Source organism: Acomys russatus, chromosome 19 (assembly GCF_903995435.1).
Source record: "Acomys russatus chromosome 19, mAcoRus1.1, whole genome shotgun sequence".
Classification (NCBI taxonomy): Eukaryota; Metazoa; Chordata; class Mammalia; order Rodentia; family Muridae; genus Acomys; species Acomys russatus.
Genome location: NC_067155.1, coordinates 11,728,673 through 11,746,269, shown reverse-complemented (window position 1 = coordinate 11,746,269; position 17,597 = coordinate 11,728,673). Strand labels below are relative to the sequence as shown.

The window sequence follows — 17,597 nt, the reverse complement described above, 5'->3', positions numbered from 1 at the left end:
CAGGCGCCGTTCTGTACCTCCCATCTTGGTTATTCCAGTTACCTGGATTCTTACGTAACTCAAGTTTGTTTGTTTGTTTCCTTCTTTTACCTCATGTCCAGCCCAAGCTGGCCTCAGCCTCCCAAGTGCCAGGATCACATGCCTGTGCATCTGTCCCAGCTGTCACCGGTAAATTTGAGTATGTGAGAGCTGGGGATGTCACAGGGCGCAGTGCTCCCCAGAAAGCATGAAGCCCTGGGCTTGAGCTCACTGTAATGAAATAGTCCACAGAGCCCAGCTGCTCCCCCACCCTCCTTGTTTGCGGCCTGGCAGGGCAGAGAGATGAGAGGAGACTCGCAGGCTGTTTAAAATAACTGCATCCTTTAATGGCAGTAATACAATGACTGGGTTGGGTTAGGAGACCACATGAGAAGGCAGGTGAGGTTTCTGGAAGACAGATACTGAGTACAAAAGGGGCGGGAGGGCCATGCGACGATCATTGTAAAAATACAGTACGTTATATACATATTTGCACCATCGACTTTCAACTCAGAAATACTATTTACACTTTTGTTACAATCCTGGTTAGAGAACAACTTTTCTTTAAAAGTGTGGCCTGATGGCGAGTGGGAATTCAAGTGGAGGTCCTTGTCCGTGAGGGTCTTCGGCTAATTATTCCAAGAGGGCTCCATCTCACCCACAGATTTCAGCTTTAAAAATTCATTTAATTTTTCTCTAGCAAAAGCAACATTTCCTTTCTCTAATGTAGACCAGGCTGGCTTTGAACCTCTGCTTCTCCTGCCTCTGCCTCCTGAGTGCTGGGATGACAGGTGCACACTACCAAGCCTGGCTTTTACAAAAGAGAGTCTGCAAAGGGGTGAGGGGATCCACACACTGCCACACTGTACTCTTCTATCCTATGCTCACCACGGCCCAGCCTTGGCCTCATGGCCTCATGGCCAAGGCTGGAGCCCAAAGACAAATCTCATTGATGATTGTTTAAGGAAACAAAACAAAATAAAAAACACAAGACAAACAAACCAACCTGATCTTGGTGTGCACTGCCCCCATGGGTTGTGAGCCTGTGGGGCACAAGCCCCTCCTATCCTGGCTTCAGGCCCCGAACTCTTTTGAAGGGATTACTCTTTGGGTTGTGGAGGGTATGGGGATGGGGGAGGGGGTGGGTGGGAGGAGACATGGGAGCCCATCCCCTCCCCTGAGGCAGAGGGGAACCTACTGGCTATGCATGTCAGGTCTCCTTATTAGCAAGAAGGAAGCAGCTAGGCCAAGAGACCCTGATACAAAAGAGGTAGCCCGCAAGAAAGCATACCTCCAGGGCCTGGCCAGTGACCCAGCGGCAGAAAGGCCTGCTGGTCTTACCCGGTTCTCTGACCCAATCTTATGGGCATGGTCACAGGAAGAGTCTCTCCTGGGGTTTTGTGGACAAGGCCAGTCCTAAGTGGGCTAGTGGGGGAGGCTGTGGAAATGCCTCCACTGTCTGGGATCTGGCGGATACCTTGGCCTCCCCACTTGAAGGGGCCTGGTCCCAGGGACTAACACACCACGCTGGCCCCGGCTGGATACCTGCTGTTGCCTCAGGCCCCCGTTTGGGAAACACTCACTAACCCAACACCACAACAGAACACTTATGCCTGGCTTCTGTCAGCTTGGGAGGGAAAAGCAAACACTATCTGGTACTCTACAGATTAACACGGCTAAGGGGTGTGGGAGCAGCTAGCAGACACACTTTGCCAGGGCCACCCTTGGCCTTCCTCCTCAGGGGTCTGGCAGGTGACCACACCACGGATCCTTGAGCTGTCTCGAGGGTCAGGCCAGCGGCACAGGACAGGTAATACTGAGGGAGAACGCTTTGAGGGGCTGTCCTACCCCTGCAAGGTCTGTTTTACCAAGAGTCTCCTGGAAGGCTGGAGGGTGTCACTTTGAGGACAAACCCTGGACGGAGGACGTGGAATGCGCAGGCCTGGGCAGGGCAGGGCTGCCAGACTGCCAGGACCTTCCTCTCCTTTGGACATTTCTTTACTTCACCGTAGCTCTGTCCTGAGGCAAGCTGTCACAGGCTGCATGCTGGAGAGAGGACACTTGACCCTGGGGCTCTAGACTCTCCTGCACCAGCTTCCACGAGCTGTGGTTCTGTCAAACTCCCAGCAGCACAGGGTGAGTGGCTTTCAGTGCCTCCCCAGACACTTACGCTTCCATCAGTTCCAGGGAAGCCCCAGGCTGGGTACTTGCCACTGTCCGGCGCAGGGTATAAGCTGCTCACTGGGCAGAAGGAGCCCAGGAGTCTGCAGCACTGACCAGAACCCAAGACAGTTAGATACAATTTATGACTCAAAGAAAGTACTACTTAAAAAAGGGAAAAGGGGAAGAAAAATGTAAAGAAAGAACACCCTCCCCACCACCCCACTCCCCACCCATAACTCTGGTTGCTGCCCTTAAATGTCACCCTGGGAGGGTGGTGGAGTGGAGGGAGCGCTGGGCCCCACTGACACTACTGGCAGAAGGGGGAGGCTGTGGGGTCAAAGCCTTTAAAAACGTCCTTCAGGGACCCCGCATCTTGCTCACCCTCACGGGCAGGGCTGTTGCCAGCAAACGGGCTTCCTGTGCCAGTTTTGGAGGCTGGCTTCACAGTACCAAAGAGAGTGGGCACTGGCAGGTTGTGTACCCCAGGCTGGGGTGTGGCCCCCTCAGGGGGCGGGGTGGATGAGGCAGCAGTGGGGGCTGCAGTGGCCTTGGGCCGGGGCCGGTTGTAGCTATTGTATCTGTCCGTGGCTGTGGCCCCATCTGTGCTGACCTTCCCTGTCTCTGGCTGCTCCAGGGCAGACTTTCGGACAAATGGGGGCTCTTTTGCCTTAGAGGCTGAGCTCTTGCCATTGCCCTCAGGACCCTTGGGCTGAGCACTCGGGTCGGAGGCTGGCTCTGCAGCTTTACCACCTGCATTAGGAGTCCTTGGGTCATACAAGCTGATGCCACTCAGCACACTGCTCTGCCCACTGCTGCTGCCCTGGCCCAAACCACCAGCTGCCAACACTCGGGGGTCATAGGGAGCTGTGGCCGGTGGGGATGAGTCCCCACTTGGGCTGGCAGCAGGGGGTGATGCTTCGGCGGGACAGGGCTTGGCTGCACGGGAGGCTGCCGCAGGATCTGCTGGCTTCTGTAATCTGGGGTCAGTAGGGGTCTTCCGCACCCTGGGATCGCTGGGTTTGTCACTCTGGCCAGGGGTGTTGACATTGACAGTCTTGAGGATTCGAGAGAGGAGTTCAAAGTCAGGTAGGTTAGAGGCAGATGTGCTGGGATCTGTGGAGCCTGGACGCTGCCGGGTGTTGGAAGGCCCAGGGGGTGTGGAGCGGTGGAGCCTGGGATCCAGGGCAGGCAGGGACTGCAGGGCAGCAGGCACTGGGGGTACGTCCTGCTTGGGGATGGGCAGGGGGATCAGGTCTTCAGGGTTCCAGAGCACAGTGCGGGCGAAGCTCGGCTTGCTCAGGGTCACATCCTTCTTGATGTGGCTGAACTGCTGCAGTTGAGAGCGAGGGTCCCGGAGTGGATGCCCAGGCAGGGGGTCCAGGGGAATGTTCACCGCCTTCTCACGCAACGCCCGTTCCCCTTCTTCCTCTTCTGCAGGGGGCTGCCCTTTTGAACTGCTGGGGCCTGCAGGGCTGGAATGAAGGCTGCCTTCAGCCTTGGAGGTGGGCAGGGCACGGGCCAACCGAGGGTCAGAGGGCGCTGAGTCTGCTGTGCCAGACCCTCCTGAAGTCTCTGCATGGCGGCTGAGTCTGGGGTCCCGGCTGAGGCGGGGATCAGCTAGCCGGCCTCCTGTGGGGTGTCCCTTCTGGAGGCGAGGATCCCCCAGCCCGCTGCTGCTCTGTTCCCCGACTGAAGCCTGGGGTCGGCTTGATGTCTGTTGCCTCAAGGTCTTGAGAATGGATGTGACACTGCTTCCCCCTTCATCCTCATCACTTGAGTACCAGTTTCCAGTGTCACCTGAGAGAGAGCAGAACAGTGGAGAAACATGAATGGCACATCCATAGCCCTCCTGGATCCCTAGGTACCCCTGGTGTGTGGTTCTGTGCTCTTAGTTAGCATCTAATATGCCCCCAGCTCCCAGCACAGCCTGGCTCTGGGCATTGACATCATCGTGGCTTTTCTCTCAGACCAGCACCAATCCTGGAAGACAGTCTGGCCTGAATAACTCACAATCACCCCAGGAAGTCCTGTCATCACTTGCCCACTGGACAGGTGAGGAAATGGGAGGTATGGTGCCATTAAGGCAAGGTAGGGCTGGGCCTAAAAGCCCAGGGCCCTACTGCCTCTTCCCACCCTCCAGGCAGGTTTGGTCCAGACAAGGATGGCCAGACTAGCACTAGGCACCTCTCTCTGAAGTCTGGAAAACAGCCATGCTGACCGCTCACACACACACATCCCCAGGCCCCTCACAATGGTCCAGGGGTCAGGGAAGGGCAGATGCAATCACACAGCCCAGGAGGGAAACCTGAGCCACCAGGGTGGGGCCGACGACTCTGTTCTTCCTCCTGGATGGCCTGAACTCTCTAAACTGTCCCCACTGGCTTGCTCCCAAGTCTATTCAGCCCTGAGATGGATGCCACCAGGGTGACCACCTGAGCCCATGACTACACCACATCTGTATCTCTATGGCTGGCTGGCCCCTCTTTGGTTTTGGCTTTCCAAGTATGTGCTCTAGGGATCGGGCCAAGAGTCACTCGGGCGTCTTTGGGAAGGGCACTGTCTCTGCTAGGAACCAGCCCACCACCCTCCTCCATTGAGTCAGTAGTCTTCCAAACCCAAGATCCAGAGGAGCAGCCCTAGCCTCCATTTCCTCAGCATGAGGCAGCAGCCCAGGTCAGGCCTTCCTTTCAGACACAGCACCCAGCCTAGGTGGCCCCCCTCGTCCCTGCACAGAGCCAGCTGGGCCCCTGCCGGGGGACACATGCCTTCCTCATTCTCCCGGTCCTGCTTGCTGCTCTCAGCCAGCCTCCTCGCTCTCTCCTCCTCCTGCTGCTTCTGCTGGATCCTCAGGTACAGGGCCCTCTGGGCCGAGGGCAGGAAGTCGGGGACACCGGCGCCCGCCTTCGGCCGGCCTGGGGGCCCTCCCTCGGGGAAGCTGTCGGGCTCCAGAGGGTGCTCGGGGAAGAGGGGCTCCCCAGGCTGCCCCGGCAGCTCTTCGTAGTGCCCGTAGTCCTCTGTGGCAGGGAAGAGGGTTTGTGTCGGGAAGGCCTCCGTTGGGAAAGCCAAGCCTGGTGGCGTATGAGGATGAGGATGGCCACCCGTCCCTTCCTCCTCCTCCAGGCCTGGGTGTCTTCAGGGTGCAGCAGGAGCCCACAGTGGGCCAGCTGGCAGGGAAAGGATGAGGCTCAGGGAGGGCATGGTGGGTGCTTATCCACGTGAGCAGAACTGCGCTTATGCCCCAGGCGAGGCTTCCTGTAGACAGGCCCTGTAGCCCCCAGGCTAGGAAGCCGTTGCTGTCCTCCCAGCAAGCAGGCTTGGTTCAACATCTATCATGAGCAGTCTCCTGGTTTCTTGCAGGCGTGTCCAACCGTTTGACAGTATAATGTGAAATTGTCATCTACCAAATTCACACTTGAGAAAGCATGTAACCAAAGTAAAAATAACCTCACACAAAAAAGGTCCTAATTTTAAAACAATATCTCACTACGCATCCCTGGATGGCCTGCGACTCTCTAAGCAGACCAGGCTGGCTTTGAACTCACAGGGATCCACTTGCCTCTACCCCTGAGTGCTGGGATTGAAGGCTGGAGCCATGATGGCCGGCCTAGTCATAATGCTTGACTAAGTTTAAGATTTTGTGTTGTGTTGCCTTCATGTGTCAGCTGCATGTGCTGCCTACACTGCAGGTTGGACATGCCTGTAAGACAGAAAGCACTGTATGTCCGAGAAGCAGAACCAGAAGAGAACAAAACACGCAAAAAACCTCAGTCCAGCTCAGGGCAATCCCCCACCCCAAGTTCACTAGGGATTCCTAGACATGAGAATCCTTGAGCACACAAGTACATGGATGGCAGGGCAGGGCAGCGCCCCCTACCTGGCCACAGCAAGTCTTCCCTCCCTCACCAGTCAGCTCAACTATGAGCAATAGACACAGCACCACATCTCACTGCAACTCCTAGACTGTGGGTGAGCCAGAGTGCCCAGGTCTGTCGAGAGTCCACTCTATCCCTTCCACACGTGACACGACTCTTACCCCGCTGGGACAATATACTGAGCATCAGAGACGCAGGCCTTGCTACCAAGAAGCCACTCTGGTATTTTAAATAGCTTAAATAGAAAAACCGGGACTGGAAGGACGGTTCAGTGGGCCACTGCCACACAGTTGGGTCCGCAGCACAACATAAAGTAAGGCAAGACACGGAATGGCCTGGAATACCTGCACTTGGGAAGGAGACAGGGCATTCCCGGATCAAGCTAGCTATACTAGCTGATACAGTGATCTCTTAAGTTCAAATGAGTCTCTGCCTTATATGTACAGTGATCAACTGACAGATAGGTCACGCTGGCCTAAACACATCTGCACACTTCTCATGCGCACCCCCACATACACACATGAACCACAAGCTGCAGAACTTGCGAATACTCACACAAGGTGACAGATGGCCCGCGGCCAGGGCCTGAATTTGGTCAGTACGTGACCCTAATGAGAGTTACTCTATGCTACAGCCACTAGAGCTGGGGACCCACGCCGAGGCTTCACCTCCATACACCACTAATTACCAGAAGGCCGATAGGTGTACAGAAACCACAGCAGCCCTGTGTTCTAAAGAGCAGTCCCTGAAAATCACTATACAAGTTTTGCTGTAGAGACAGCCACCATCAACAGGCCAACTACCTCAGGCCAGGCAGCAGCTCCTCAACCTCAGCGGCCTGCCCTTTCAGCATCTCCTGGAGCCCACTCCTTACCATGCACTGTACTACATACACTACGGATATCCATGCCTACACACAGGCTCCTATGCTTTAGGCAGCAGCAGTCCTCAGCTAACAGAGCAGCCTGAGCTCTGGTCCTGGGCCTGCCTGTGCTCAGCGTCCACCCTTCTAGAGTACTCCTCCCAGACTACGCAGCACAGACAGGCCGCACTGGTTGCCCATATCCAAACCATGTGACCTGTCTCTGTCCTCTTGCCTACCTCCCTGCTACCACCTGGGCACATCTATCTGCTGTAGGTAATTCCATGGGAGCCTGGAAATTTCCACCACTGTTCTTGTTGTTTGACAGTCTCACTGTATCCTGAGCTGGTCTAGAACTCAAAGTGATCCTCCAGCCTCAGCCTACTGAGTGCTGGGAACCTCATGAACAGCTGTCTTGCTGCCCATTACTGCTCTACAGAGCAGGTATTGCTATGGTGACACACACGCCTGTGTATGTTAAGATGCACAGCCATCTCTGCTCTCCTCAGACAAGCAGGCCAGCTGTGGTAGCTGGCCACCTTCTTAGAGAAGCTCCAGATGACTGTCTCCACTAGGGCATTGGCTGTAACCCACCACTCTCTCTACACTGTCCTACTAGTCTCTAACAATGGCTAATGCTGAAATGAGCCACTGACTTCCTTCCTGTTCCCTTACTAAAATGCAACTGTTGCAAGGACAGAGCCCACTCACTCTGAGCTTTGGCCTGGGGCAGGTCCTCCTCCTCTGAGGCTGCACTGAATCCCCCACAGCCACCCACAACACCTAGCCCTGACTGCTGGACACTGAGGTTGTTAATATCACAGGAAAGAGGCAAGAACCTGCCCGGTCATGGGGTCAGACAGGCAGAGTCATAAAGCCCAGCACTGCCTGAAGTGTCTCAGACACTTGCCCTCCTCCTGACTGATTCTGGGCACCATGAGCACAGCTTCCTAAGCCATTTCTGCCTTGCTCCCTATTGGTGCCGGGTACTGCGAGCACAGCTTCCTACACTGACAACAAACAAGGCAAAGGGTCCCACGATACCGAAAACACCCACAGGACAAGAATGAGACTGGCAGGCTGCTGTTAAGACTGGGCCAAGGAAGAAAAGCCACTTCTGCCCACTGCCCACCCTGGTGAGCCGGCTCTGCAGCCTGGCTGGTGCCTACATACCTGTATCCCCAGCAAGGCCCGGCTCCATTTCCATGCCCTCTTGCTGCGGGTAGAAGTTCTCATAGAAGTTCTGGGATGGCGGGATGGGAGGCATCATTCCCGAGTGTGGGGAGTCTCCAGGACCATAGGGCATCATCGGGGGGCCACCAGGACCCATGGGAGGGCCAGGGTTCATGCCAGGACCCATTGGCATATCGGGATGCATGTCGGGGTGCATGTCAGGGTGCATATCAGGATGCATGTCGGGGTGCATATCTGGGTGCATATCAGGGTGCATATCGGGATGCATGTCAGGATGCATGGGGCCCCCCATTGGCCCTGGGGGTCCCATGTTGGGGCCAGGACCCATTGGCCCCGAGGGTCCACCAGGTCCAGGGAACCTAGAGGAGGAAATAGCACTTGTGATGAAGCTGCTGAGGAAAGGTAGTGGCACCCAGCCCAGTCCACCTGCAGTACTCACTTAGAGCCTGAGGCCAAAAGCCCAAAAGGGGTATGACAGCCTCAGAGAAGGACAGAGGCGGCCAGGCCACACTCCTGTGCTTCTGTGGGCAGTACACTCACCTCACGCCCAGCTTCTCAGCTAGCTGGCCTGTGGGCCGCACCACAATCTCAAACAAAGAAGGGATCTTCTTGTTATACATGTCCTGCTGTAGCTGCTGTGGGGACAGCGGCTCATGTGCTGGCAGGGCCATTTGAGGAGGCCCAGGAGGTGGGGGAGGGGGCGGCGGTGGGGGAGGAGGGCCACCCTGCATGGGTCTGCCATTAGGAGAGGTGGGGGCTGGAGGCCCAGGGGGCCGTGGAGGGGTGGGCAGGAGCCCCACACCAGGAGGCGGCTTGGGCAAGGGGTTGATGCCCTGCTTCTTCAGTTCTTCCACCTCCTTCTCATCCTCAGCACCTGCTTCTGCATCATCAGCCAACATCTGTGGGGCAAAGGAAGTCACATTAGAAGCCTCCACCAAGTCAGACTGTGCAGAGACCTGAATTTCCTTAGGAAAAACTTAAAGCGTACACCTGCTTAGGGCCTTCAGTGCACAAGGTCTAGGACCTGAATTCATCTTCATCGTCAAACTAGGCACAATGGTACACAATTGTAATCTTAGCAGAAGATGTCCAGTTTGAAGGCAGTGTCCTCTCACCACCATGGTTCCCATTCACATTGTCCATAAGTCTCTCATGACCCGAATTTGTCTACAAGGCTTCAAAACATTTCTATTGGCTGGGCGTGGCGGTGCTCACTTTTAATCCCTGCACTCCGGTGGCAGAGGAAGGAGGCCAGCCTGGTCTACAAAGCAAGTCCAGGACAGCTAGGGATGCACAGAGAATCCCTGTCTCGAAAAACCAAAACCAAACAAACAAAAAACAGAAACCAACAAGCAAGTGTGAAAACCTGGAAAATATCATGAACAATCTGGGACAGCTACCAGACAAGAAAAGCCTAGGGCTCAACCCTAGCTGGCATTGCTGGGTAACAAACTAGATCAAAGCAGTCCTGCTGACACCCACCACACCTCCCTTAGAGATGCCTTCTGAGCATGGACAGCACCGCAGCTGGGTTCCTGCCTTCCGTGTGTGTGAGCAGGTAATACCTACCCGCCTTCTACAGCAGACCCTTCAGCCCAAGGCTACGGAGTCCATTCCTAACCTGGTCATTGGTCTGAGTCCAAGGACAAGGACATGCGAACTGGCTAGAGCATGCTTGTGTCCCAAAGGACTGTCACGTATGCAAAAAGGATAGTCACTAGCAGCGGTGGTGGCACGCACTTTTACAGCACTCCAGAGACACAGGCAGGCTAATTTCTATGGATATGCCACCCAGCAATTCGTGGAGACACACACACACAGGAAATCCGTCCCGACAACTGTAATTCTGTCTTTTTCTGTAAATGCCCCCCATTCCTTAGCAACTGCCCATATTGTTTCTATCTCTATGGTTTGCATTTTTAGGGTATGATAGGCATGGGTAGCAGCTGGGTCTGAGCCCCATCTTCACAGGATAAAACAAGTAGAACTGTGCAGGACAGCAGGCTGGGCGCGCGCGTGAGAGTGTGTGTGTGTGTGTGTGTGTGTATGTGTGTGTCTGCCTTGGTCACATCATAATTCACTTTGGATCTGCTCACAGCACTGTGGGTCTCCCACAGTTCAGTGCAGTTGGCTACAGGGTTGAACTCTTCAGCTAATGGTTAAGTCATCAGTACATAAGTACATTTGTATATTTCCAGTTTAGGCAAAAACTTAGAATTTGTGACAATGACCTTGCTTGATTTCTGTATGCAAGTGGTAAGTGTGACTGCTTCTTTCTGTTGACAAGTTCTCTCTATAGCTCTGGTTATCCTGGACCCACTCAGTAGATCAGGCTGACCTCGAACTCACAGAGACCCACCTGGCTCTGCCTCCCCGAGTGCCGGGATTACAGGCATGCACTACCACACCAGGTTTGATGCATGTCCCTGTTAATAACATTACTGTGGGTGGCTAAGTGTTCTCTCATCACATTACTGGAACTAGCGAACAAATGAGGGTGTGAGAAATTCATGAAGTAAAAATGTCTGTACTCAGCCAGGAAGCAGAGGAAGGCAGATCTCTATAAATTTGAGAGGCCAGCTTGGTCTACAAAGTGAGTCCAGGATAGCCAAGACTACACAGAGAAATCTTGCCTCAAAAAAACAAAAAATGCCTGTATACTTTGTGTTTTTCTTTGTTTCCTCCTTTCTATTTCTAAAATAAAATAATTTCAAAACCATTTTTTTTCTATTAAAAAAAAAATCTTTGACAGGCATAATGCATACTCCTTTAAATGCCAGCACTCAGGAGACAGAGGCAGGTGGATCGCTGTGAGTTCAAGGCCAGTCTGGTCTACAAAGCGAGTCCAGGACAGCCAAAGCTTCTACACAGAGAGACCCTGTCTTGAAAAACAAACAAACAAGAACAAACAAACAAACCGAAAGGTGAGTGAAAGTGGGCAACTTTAAAACTGAGAAGAGTAGGTAGGAGGAACAAAGAGGTCAGCCTGGGCCACAAGGCAAAACTATTGAAACAAAAGGAAAAAAGAAAGAGAAAGAAAAGAAAAGAAAAAGAAAGAAAGAAAGAAAACTTAAAATTACAGAGGCAGAAGCCGGACGTGGTGGCGCACGCCTTTAATCCCAGCACTCGGGAGGCAGAGGCAGGCAGATCTCTGTGAGTTTGAGGCCAGCCTGGTCTACAAAGCTAGTCCAGGACAGCCAAGGCTACACAGCGAAACCCTGTCTCCAAAAACCAAAAAAAAAAAAAAAAAATACAGAGGCAGATATGGTGCTGCATACCTGTAGTTCCGGCACTCATCCTGGTCTACACAGTGAACTCTAGGTCAGCCAGGACTACACAGAGAGACCATGTCTCAAATGAAACCAAAAATAAACAAAAACCAACCCTCCCCTCAAACCAAACTTAAAAAAAAATAAAGCCATAAGAAAAATTAACCCGACCCAAGAGGCAGGCCTGAGCTCCTGCTTGAGTGTGAACACTGAACTTCCAGCAGGGGGCAGCCTTCCATCAGCCACTGCTGGGAAGGTGCTGAACGCTGACAGGCCCCAGGATGAATGTCATCGGCACCTGCTTTGTGAGATCCTGGTACCCTCCCTCCTCTGCACGAATCCCTGTGACTACAGAGAGACACTGGCATTTCCAGTTTCTGGGCATACACAACACCAGAAGGTGACCAGTCTTTCGTTCACCTGTCCCCTAGGGAATACAGTGTGGCTGGCTCAGGTCTGCAGCAGGATACACAGCATGGCCTCCATCTCTCTCCTATAGGAAGGATCCAGTGGTTTCCCCCTGACAATGGCTCAGTCCAGAAGGCTGTAACAATGGAGAGTGGCTGGGCTCGCCTCAGCCCTGGCCCCTGTGCCACCCAGACATTACCTTATCTAAGAGCTCTCGCGTCTCTTCCGTCAGCGGGTCATGGGAGAACATGCAGTCATCACCGTTGATGCAGTTCCCGGTGGTGTGGTATAACTTACAGGGGAAGTCACGTGCATGACGAATTAAGGCGAATGCGTCCTCTCGGGACCCACCCCAGCTCAGCAGGAGTGGCTGGCAGCAGCCTTTCTCCACACTGCTTCAACTCCAGAGCAGGCTCTGGCCCACAGAGCTGGCCGTGGAAAGAGCTCTCAGACTTACTGAGGAGGGAAAGATAAAAGATGTGGCCTTCCTCAGGTGAAGATGTGGACAGCTCAGGCAGAGAGTACACAAAGGGGCAGAAGGCAGGCAGTGTGCTGAGGGCCCCGCGGGGAGCAGCACGGGGCAGGCGGGTGGCAAAGGATATCATGCATGTAGGGGCAGTTCTCAGCTCGAGCACAGAACCCCGTGATGTAAAACTTGCACAGCTCTCGCTTCTTCGGCAGCTCGATGTCGTGGCTAAAGTTGCAGTGGTCCCCCTGGAAGACGAGAAGGACAGCGGAGGGTATGGGGAGGGGGTGAAGAGGGATCGTGGATGGACAAGAGCACATCCCCTCAGGAAAAGGCCATTCCCCAAACGATGCTTCCCAACCCTGGGCCTGCTCCCCAGCCTGCCCTGGGCCCTTCAGCTCAGGCCCAAATATTTACACTGGCCACAGGCCACTGCTGTTTCTTCCTAATCCATCTGTCTTTTCTCTCCTATCTACTCTGTTCCATACTATTTACTATCTGGCAACAAAACCTCATCCCATAAGCCAGTTCCACCTTCTGTCCTTCCTAACTGAAGCCTGGTTTTGCTGGAGGAAGACTGACTGGCTACAAATACCCCGTTTCCCAGCTTCCTTTGTTTATCTAGCCCATGAAACACAGGTAAAAGCTTCTAGGCAGGATGCTTTCTGAATTAAAACTTTTTTTTTTAGACAAGATCTCACTCTGTCTGGAATTTGATATGTTCACCAAGCTGGCCTCAAACTCAGTGAGCCTCCTGTCTCTGAATCCCAAGAGCCAGGACTAATGGAGTGCACCGCCACCTGGAACCTCCTCCTGGCCCATGGGCAAAAGTTCAAAAGCACAGCTCTCATTACCCAAGTACAACCCACAACAACAAGTGACACATTTGAGGTAGCAGGAAGAAGTAGTCTAGGGCCCCAGTGGACACTGACTGCTGCAGTGGCCTTTAACTCACTCACAGGCCCAACTCAAGCCTCCTTGTTCCAAGTGACAAACACGCATGTGTAGAAACAAGTAGAGTGAAGACTGACCCAGGCGGGTGGTGGTGGTACACATCTTTAACCTAACACTCAGGAGGCAGAGGCAGGTGCACCTCTGAGTTCAGGAACTACACAGAGAAACCCTGTCTCAAATAACAAATTAATTAAAAAATAAAAAGGAAGCAACACCCTCAGGCATGAGTGCCACCTGCCTACTACACTTGTGTCAGTCACAAGCCAGTTGTCCTAAGTGGCCACACTTGTCTCTGGCACAACTCTGAAGTCCAAGGCTGATTCTGTGTGTGCAGTTTTTATTTTTGGTTTTGGTTTTGGTTTTTTGAGACAGGGTTTCTCTGTATTAGCCTTGGCTGTCCTGGACTCACTTTGTAGACCAGGCTGGCCTCAAACTCTCACAGCAATCCGCCTGCCTTTGCCTCTCGAGTGCTGGGATTAAAGATGTGCGCCACCACGCCCTGCCATGTGTGCAGTTTTTAATAACTCCTCTGCAACCCTGACGTTCGCCAGCATAACTAGAGTAAGCCATGTAGATTCATTTCAGACTCAAGAGACTAGATGAAAATTTCTACCAAAAAGTACCCCGAAGCCTCAAATTCTCCACACATCATCTAAGCTGTGAGTCTTCTAAACTGCCTAGATGTCTCCTGGCTCCAAGTGGTCGCCAGAAGGGAAGGCCACCACACAATCCTACCCCTGCCAGCAGTGTGCACTGCGGCAGCCTGCCCATGTGGGCCCATAGCCTTGGGTGCTGCTCTTACCCAAGTGCACCGCCCCTCCACGAAGTACTTGCAGATGACTTTGCCTTTCTTGTCAGATTGCTGGTGGGGCTTGTCATGATCACTTCGCCGGTAGCTTCCGCCACCACCGTCCTGGGACGAATGTAGAAGGAGGAGAGTACGTTATGTACTGTATGCAGAAGGGAGTACATTAATCATAGAAAGAACTGGACAGATCCTTTCTGACCACATACAGTGCAGTACTTAGATGGGAAACAGGCTGGCACCTGAGCTGTGCAGTGGGGCACCCCTCCTAGAGGGGGCAGCCAAGTCCTTTTTAGAAATGCTCCTGAACAGTGCCAGTGCATCATCTAGAACCTTCTCATCTTAGAAACTCAACAAGATGGCTACAGATATGCAAAAGTGCTGCTTTAAACAGAGGGTTGTGCCTACAGGGGGCATCCCCCTGGGAAACTGGGAAACCCTGATCAGCCCGTAGGTAAGAGACTGATGGGAACAGGGGACAGGCTCAGTCCACACAGAACAACTCATTAGAAAACAAGCCAGGGCAGTGGTGAAGCACGCCTTTAATTCCAGCACTCTGATGTCTATGAGTTTGAGGCTAGCCTGATCTACAGAGCAAGTTCCAGGACAGCCAGGGCTACATAGAGAAACTCTGCCTCAAGAAACCAAATGAATAAATGAATGGTAATAAAAAAATAAAATAAGCAACAACAACAACAACAACAAAAATCTCCAAAGTTGCCTTGATCAAAACATCAGATCATAGGGTTTGAAGTGACTGCTCCACTGGTTAATCGTGATTAAGAACTGGCTGCTTAAGTTGGGCGTGGTGGTGCACATCTTTAATCCCAGCACTCAGGGAGACAGAGGCAGGGGGATCTCTGTGAGTTCAAGGCCAGCCTGGTCTACAAAGTGAGAATAGGCCAACCAAGCTACACAGAGAAACACTGTAAACAAAAAACAAAAAGAAAGAAAGGAAGGAAGGAAGAAAGAAATAATAAAAGGAAAGAACTAGCTGCTCAGTGGATCTCTGAGTTCAAGGCCAGCTTAGTCTACAAAATGAGTTCCAGGACAGCCATGGCAACACAGAGAAACCATGTCTCAAAAAAGACAAAAGCTGCTCTTCTAGAAGACCAGGGTTCAATTCCAACCATGACATGGCCACTCACAACTGTTTTTAACTGCAATCCTAGAGAACCGAATGTTCTTGTCTGGCCTCTGTGGGTACCAAATGCACATGTGGTGCAGACACAGGCATCCAGGAAAAACACCCATACAGAGAAATAAATAAAATTTAAAAACAAAGCAGGGCCTGGAGAGATGGCTCAATGGTTAAGAGCACTGGCTGCTCCTTCCAGAGGACCTGGATTCAATTCCCAGCAACCACATGGTGGCTCACAACTGTAATTCCTGTTCCAGGGGATCCAACACTCTCCCACATGGAGGCTAAACACCAATGTACATACAATAAAAATACATTTTAAAAAAGAGTAAACAAGGGGCTGGAGAGATGGGTCAGCGGTTAAGGGCACAGTCTGCTCTTCCAGAGGTCCTGAGTTCAATCCTCAGCAACCACATGGTGGCTCACAACCATCTATAATGAGATCTGATGCCCTCTTTTGGCCTGCAGGCCTACATGCAGACAGAGCACTGTATACATAATAATAAATAAATAAATCTTTGAAAAAAAAAAAAAAGGAGCAAACAAGATCCACGTCAGATCTCAAGAGTGTACTCACGCCCATGTCGTCATCATAGAAGTCTTCGTCATCATTCATGCCACCCTTGCTCATTCCTCCTCTGCCGCCTCGGCCTCGGCCCCGGCCCATCCCCTTCCCTCGGCCTCCTCGGGAACCCCGACCTCGGCCTCGACTTAACCCTGTGGAGAAGGGGAAAAACGATTTAACATGCTAAGCCAAACATTTGCTGCAGACCAGCCAAGCTGCCCCTGTGGAGGGAGCCCCTGCTCACCTCGGCCTCGGCTGTCCTTGGACCTGCGGTACTGGTTCAGCTCCTTGGAGTATTCATCGTAATCGTCATCTCCCATGGGCTCCTCACTTTCTCCATACTGGACACGAGAGAGCAGAGCAGAAGCGTCATGCTAGAGACAGCACTGACCCTAACGCTGACAGGCTGCATGGGTGGTGGGTGGCCCCAAGCCCTACCACTTCAGACTCTCACCCCATTGGCAGAGCCAATAACAGGGCCTCTGGGCGCAAGGAACAACTGTAGGCCTTCAAGAAATGGGTCACACAAAGGACTTAGATGGCAGGGGCAGAATGGTGTGTGCTCTGCATACTCCTCAGGACAGGTTTTTGTAGTCTACCATCTGGTGCCTTTCCTGCTTCAGGCACCAAGTTTTCTTATTTTAAACATGTATGTGCCTGACACACCCAACACCTTTCTTTCAGGGCACCACAAGTCCTCCTACCTTAGTCTCACAGTGCCCACCCTTGTACTTGTAACCCAGGGAGCTTGACAGTCACATTCCTGTCCCAAAATGCTACAGAAGACCTTACATCCATCTCCTCCTCGTATAAGTCCTCTTCATCCTCCGGGTGCTCTCCCATGGAGCCTCGGCCTCGGCCTCTGCTGCCCCTGCCCATGCCTCGGCCTCGAGATCCTCCTCGGCTTCCACGGCCCCTGTAGCCCCTGCCTCGTCCTCGGCTACCTGTGGGGTGATTGGGATAGTGAGCCTCACATGGTTACAGACTACAACAGCAAGGACCAGGGGAACCCATTTTCTATGTGTTACTTGAGGCCTCCTTTAGGAAGCCATCCAAGCTGGCCCACACAGACTACATGCCTCTGGTCCCCTTAAAGTGGTTCAGTTGCACTCTAGACACACAGCTATTCCTGTCCTCACTAGCTGGCCTCCCGCTACCTGTCCCCTCATGGCTACAGTGTATAGGACAGCAGCCACCAGCCCCATGTGGCTACAAAGCCCAGGACATGCATCTAGTACCAAGTGGAAGATCCATACCAGATCTTAAAGACTTAGGGAGAGTAGAGGTAGAGAACACCAAAGTCTTAGTGCTATTATAGATTCTGGAATGGGCTGATAAGACTGAATATTAAACAACTGTGCCTAGACAAGAGCTCCGTTCCCTGGGCAGCACCACACTAGGGTCTCCACAAAGCAGAGTCTGCTCCTAAGGTGTCCAAGAGCAAAATCATTAACAGCCACCCTCTTTTTTGTTTGTTTGTTCATTTGCTTTTGTTTTGGGAGACATTGTTTCTCTGTGCAGCCTTGGCTGTTCTGGACTCGCTTTGTAGACCAGGCTGGCCTCGAACTCACAGCGATCCGCCTGCCTCTGCCTCCCGAGTGCTGGGATTAAAGGTGTGCGCCACCACCGCCTGGATGACTACTCACTCTTAACAATAAGCTGGATCCTAAATCTAAGAACCTGAGCCGAAAAGATTTTAGAAGCCTCGTCTAGCTAGCTGTCTTTTTGGGAGGAACTACCTCAAGGAGATTGTTATCTCCTCCCCCATCTTCCCTTAGGCCTCCGGCCATAAATTCACCAGCTTCCTGAGGTCCAAAGTTCAGAGGTAAATGCCCTGTCAGGTGATAGAAAGTCCAGGACTGGCCTTAAGCAGAGCTGGG

The 17,597-nt window shown here is 52.8% G+C and overlaps 1 protein-coding gene across 1 annotated transcript in view; it reads right to left on the bottom strand.

Annotated features, from left to right (window-relative positions):
• Nucleotides 1–2,032: 2,032 nt before the first annotated feature.
• Zc3h4 (zinc finger CCCH-type containing 4) overlaps nucleotides 2,033–17,597 on the bottom strand; it is a 36,614-nt gene continuing 21,049 nt past the window's right edge. The window contains exons 6-15 of the mRNA XM_051162465.1: nucleotides 16,510–16,661; nucleotides 15,962–16,058; nucleotides 15,730–15,869; nucleotides 14,009–14,119; nucleotides 12,389–12,500; nucleotides 11,986–12,095; nucleotides 8,650–9,008; nucleotides 8,089–8,468; nucleotides 4,947–5,195; nucleotides 2,033–3,978 (exon numbers count right to left, since the gene is read on the bottom strand). Coding sequence (XP_051018422.1) covers nucleotides 2,489–3,978; nucleotides 4,947–5,195; nucleotides 8,089–8,468; nucleotides 8,650–9,008; nucleotides 11,986–12,095; nucleotides 12,389–12,500; nucleotides 14,009–14,119; nucleotides 15,730–15,869; nucleotides 15,962–16,058; nucleotides 16,510–16,661 — 3,200 coding nt within the window. The 3' untranslated portion in view covers nucleotides 2,033–2,488. The remainder of the gene's footprint in view (nucleotides 3,979–4,946; nucleotides 5,196–8,088; nucleotides 8,469–8,649; nucleotides 9,009–11,985; nucleotides 12,096–12,388; nucleotides 12,501–14,008; nucleotides 14,120–15,729; nucleotides 15,870–15,961; nucleotides 16,059–16,509; nucleotides 16,662–17,597) is intronic.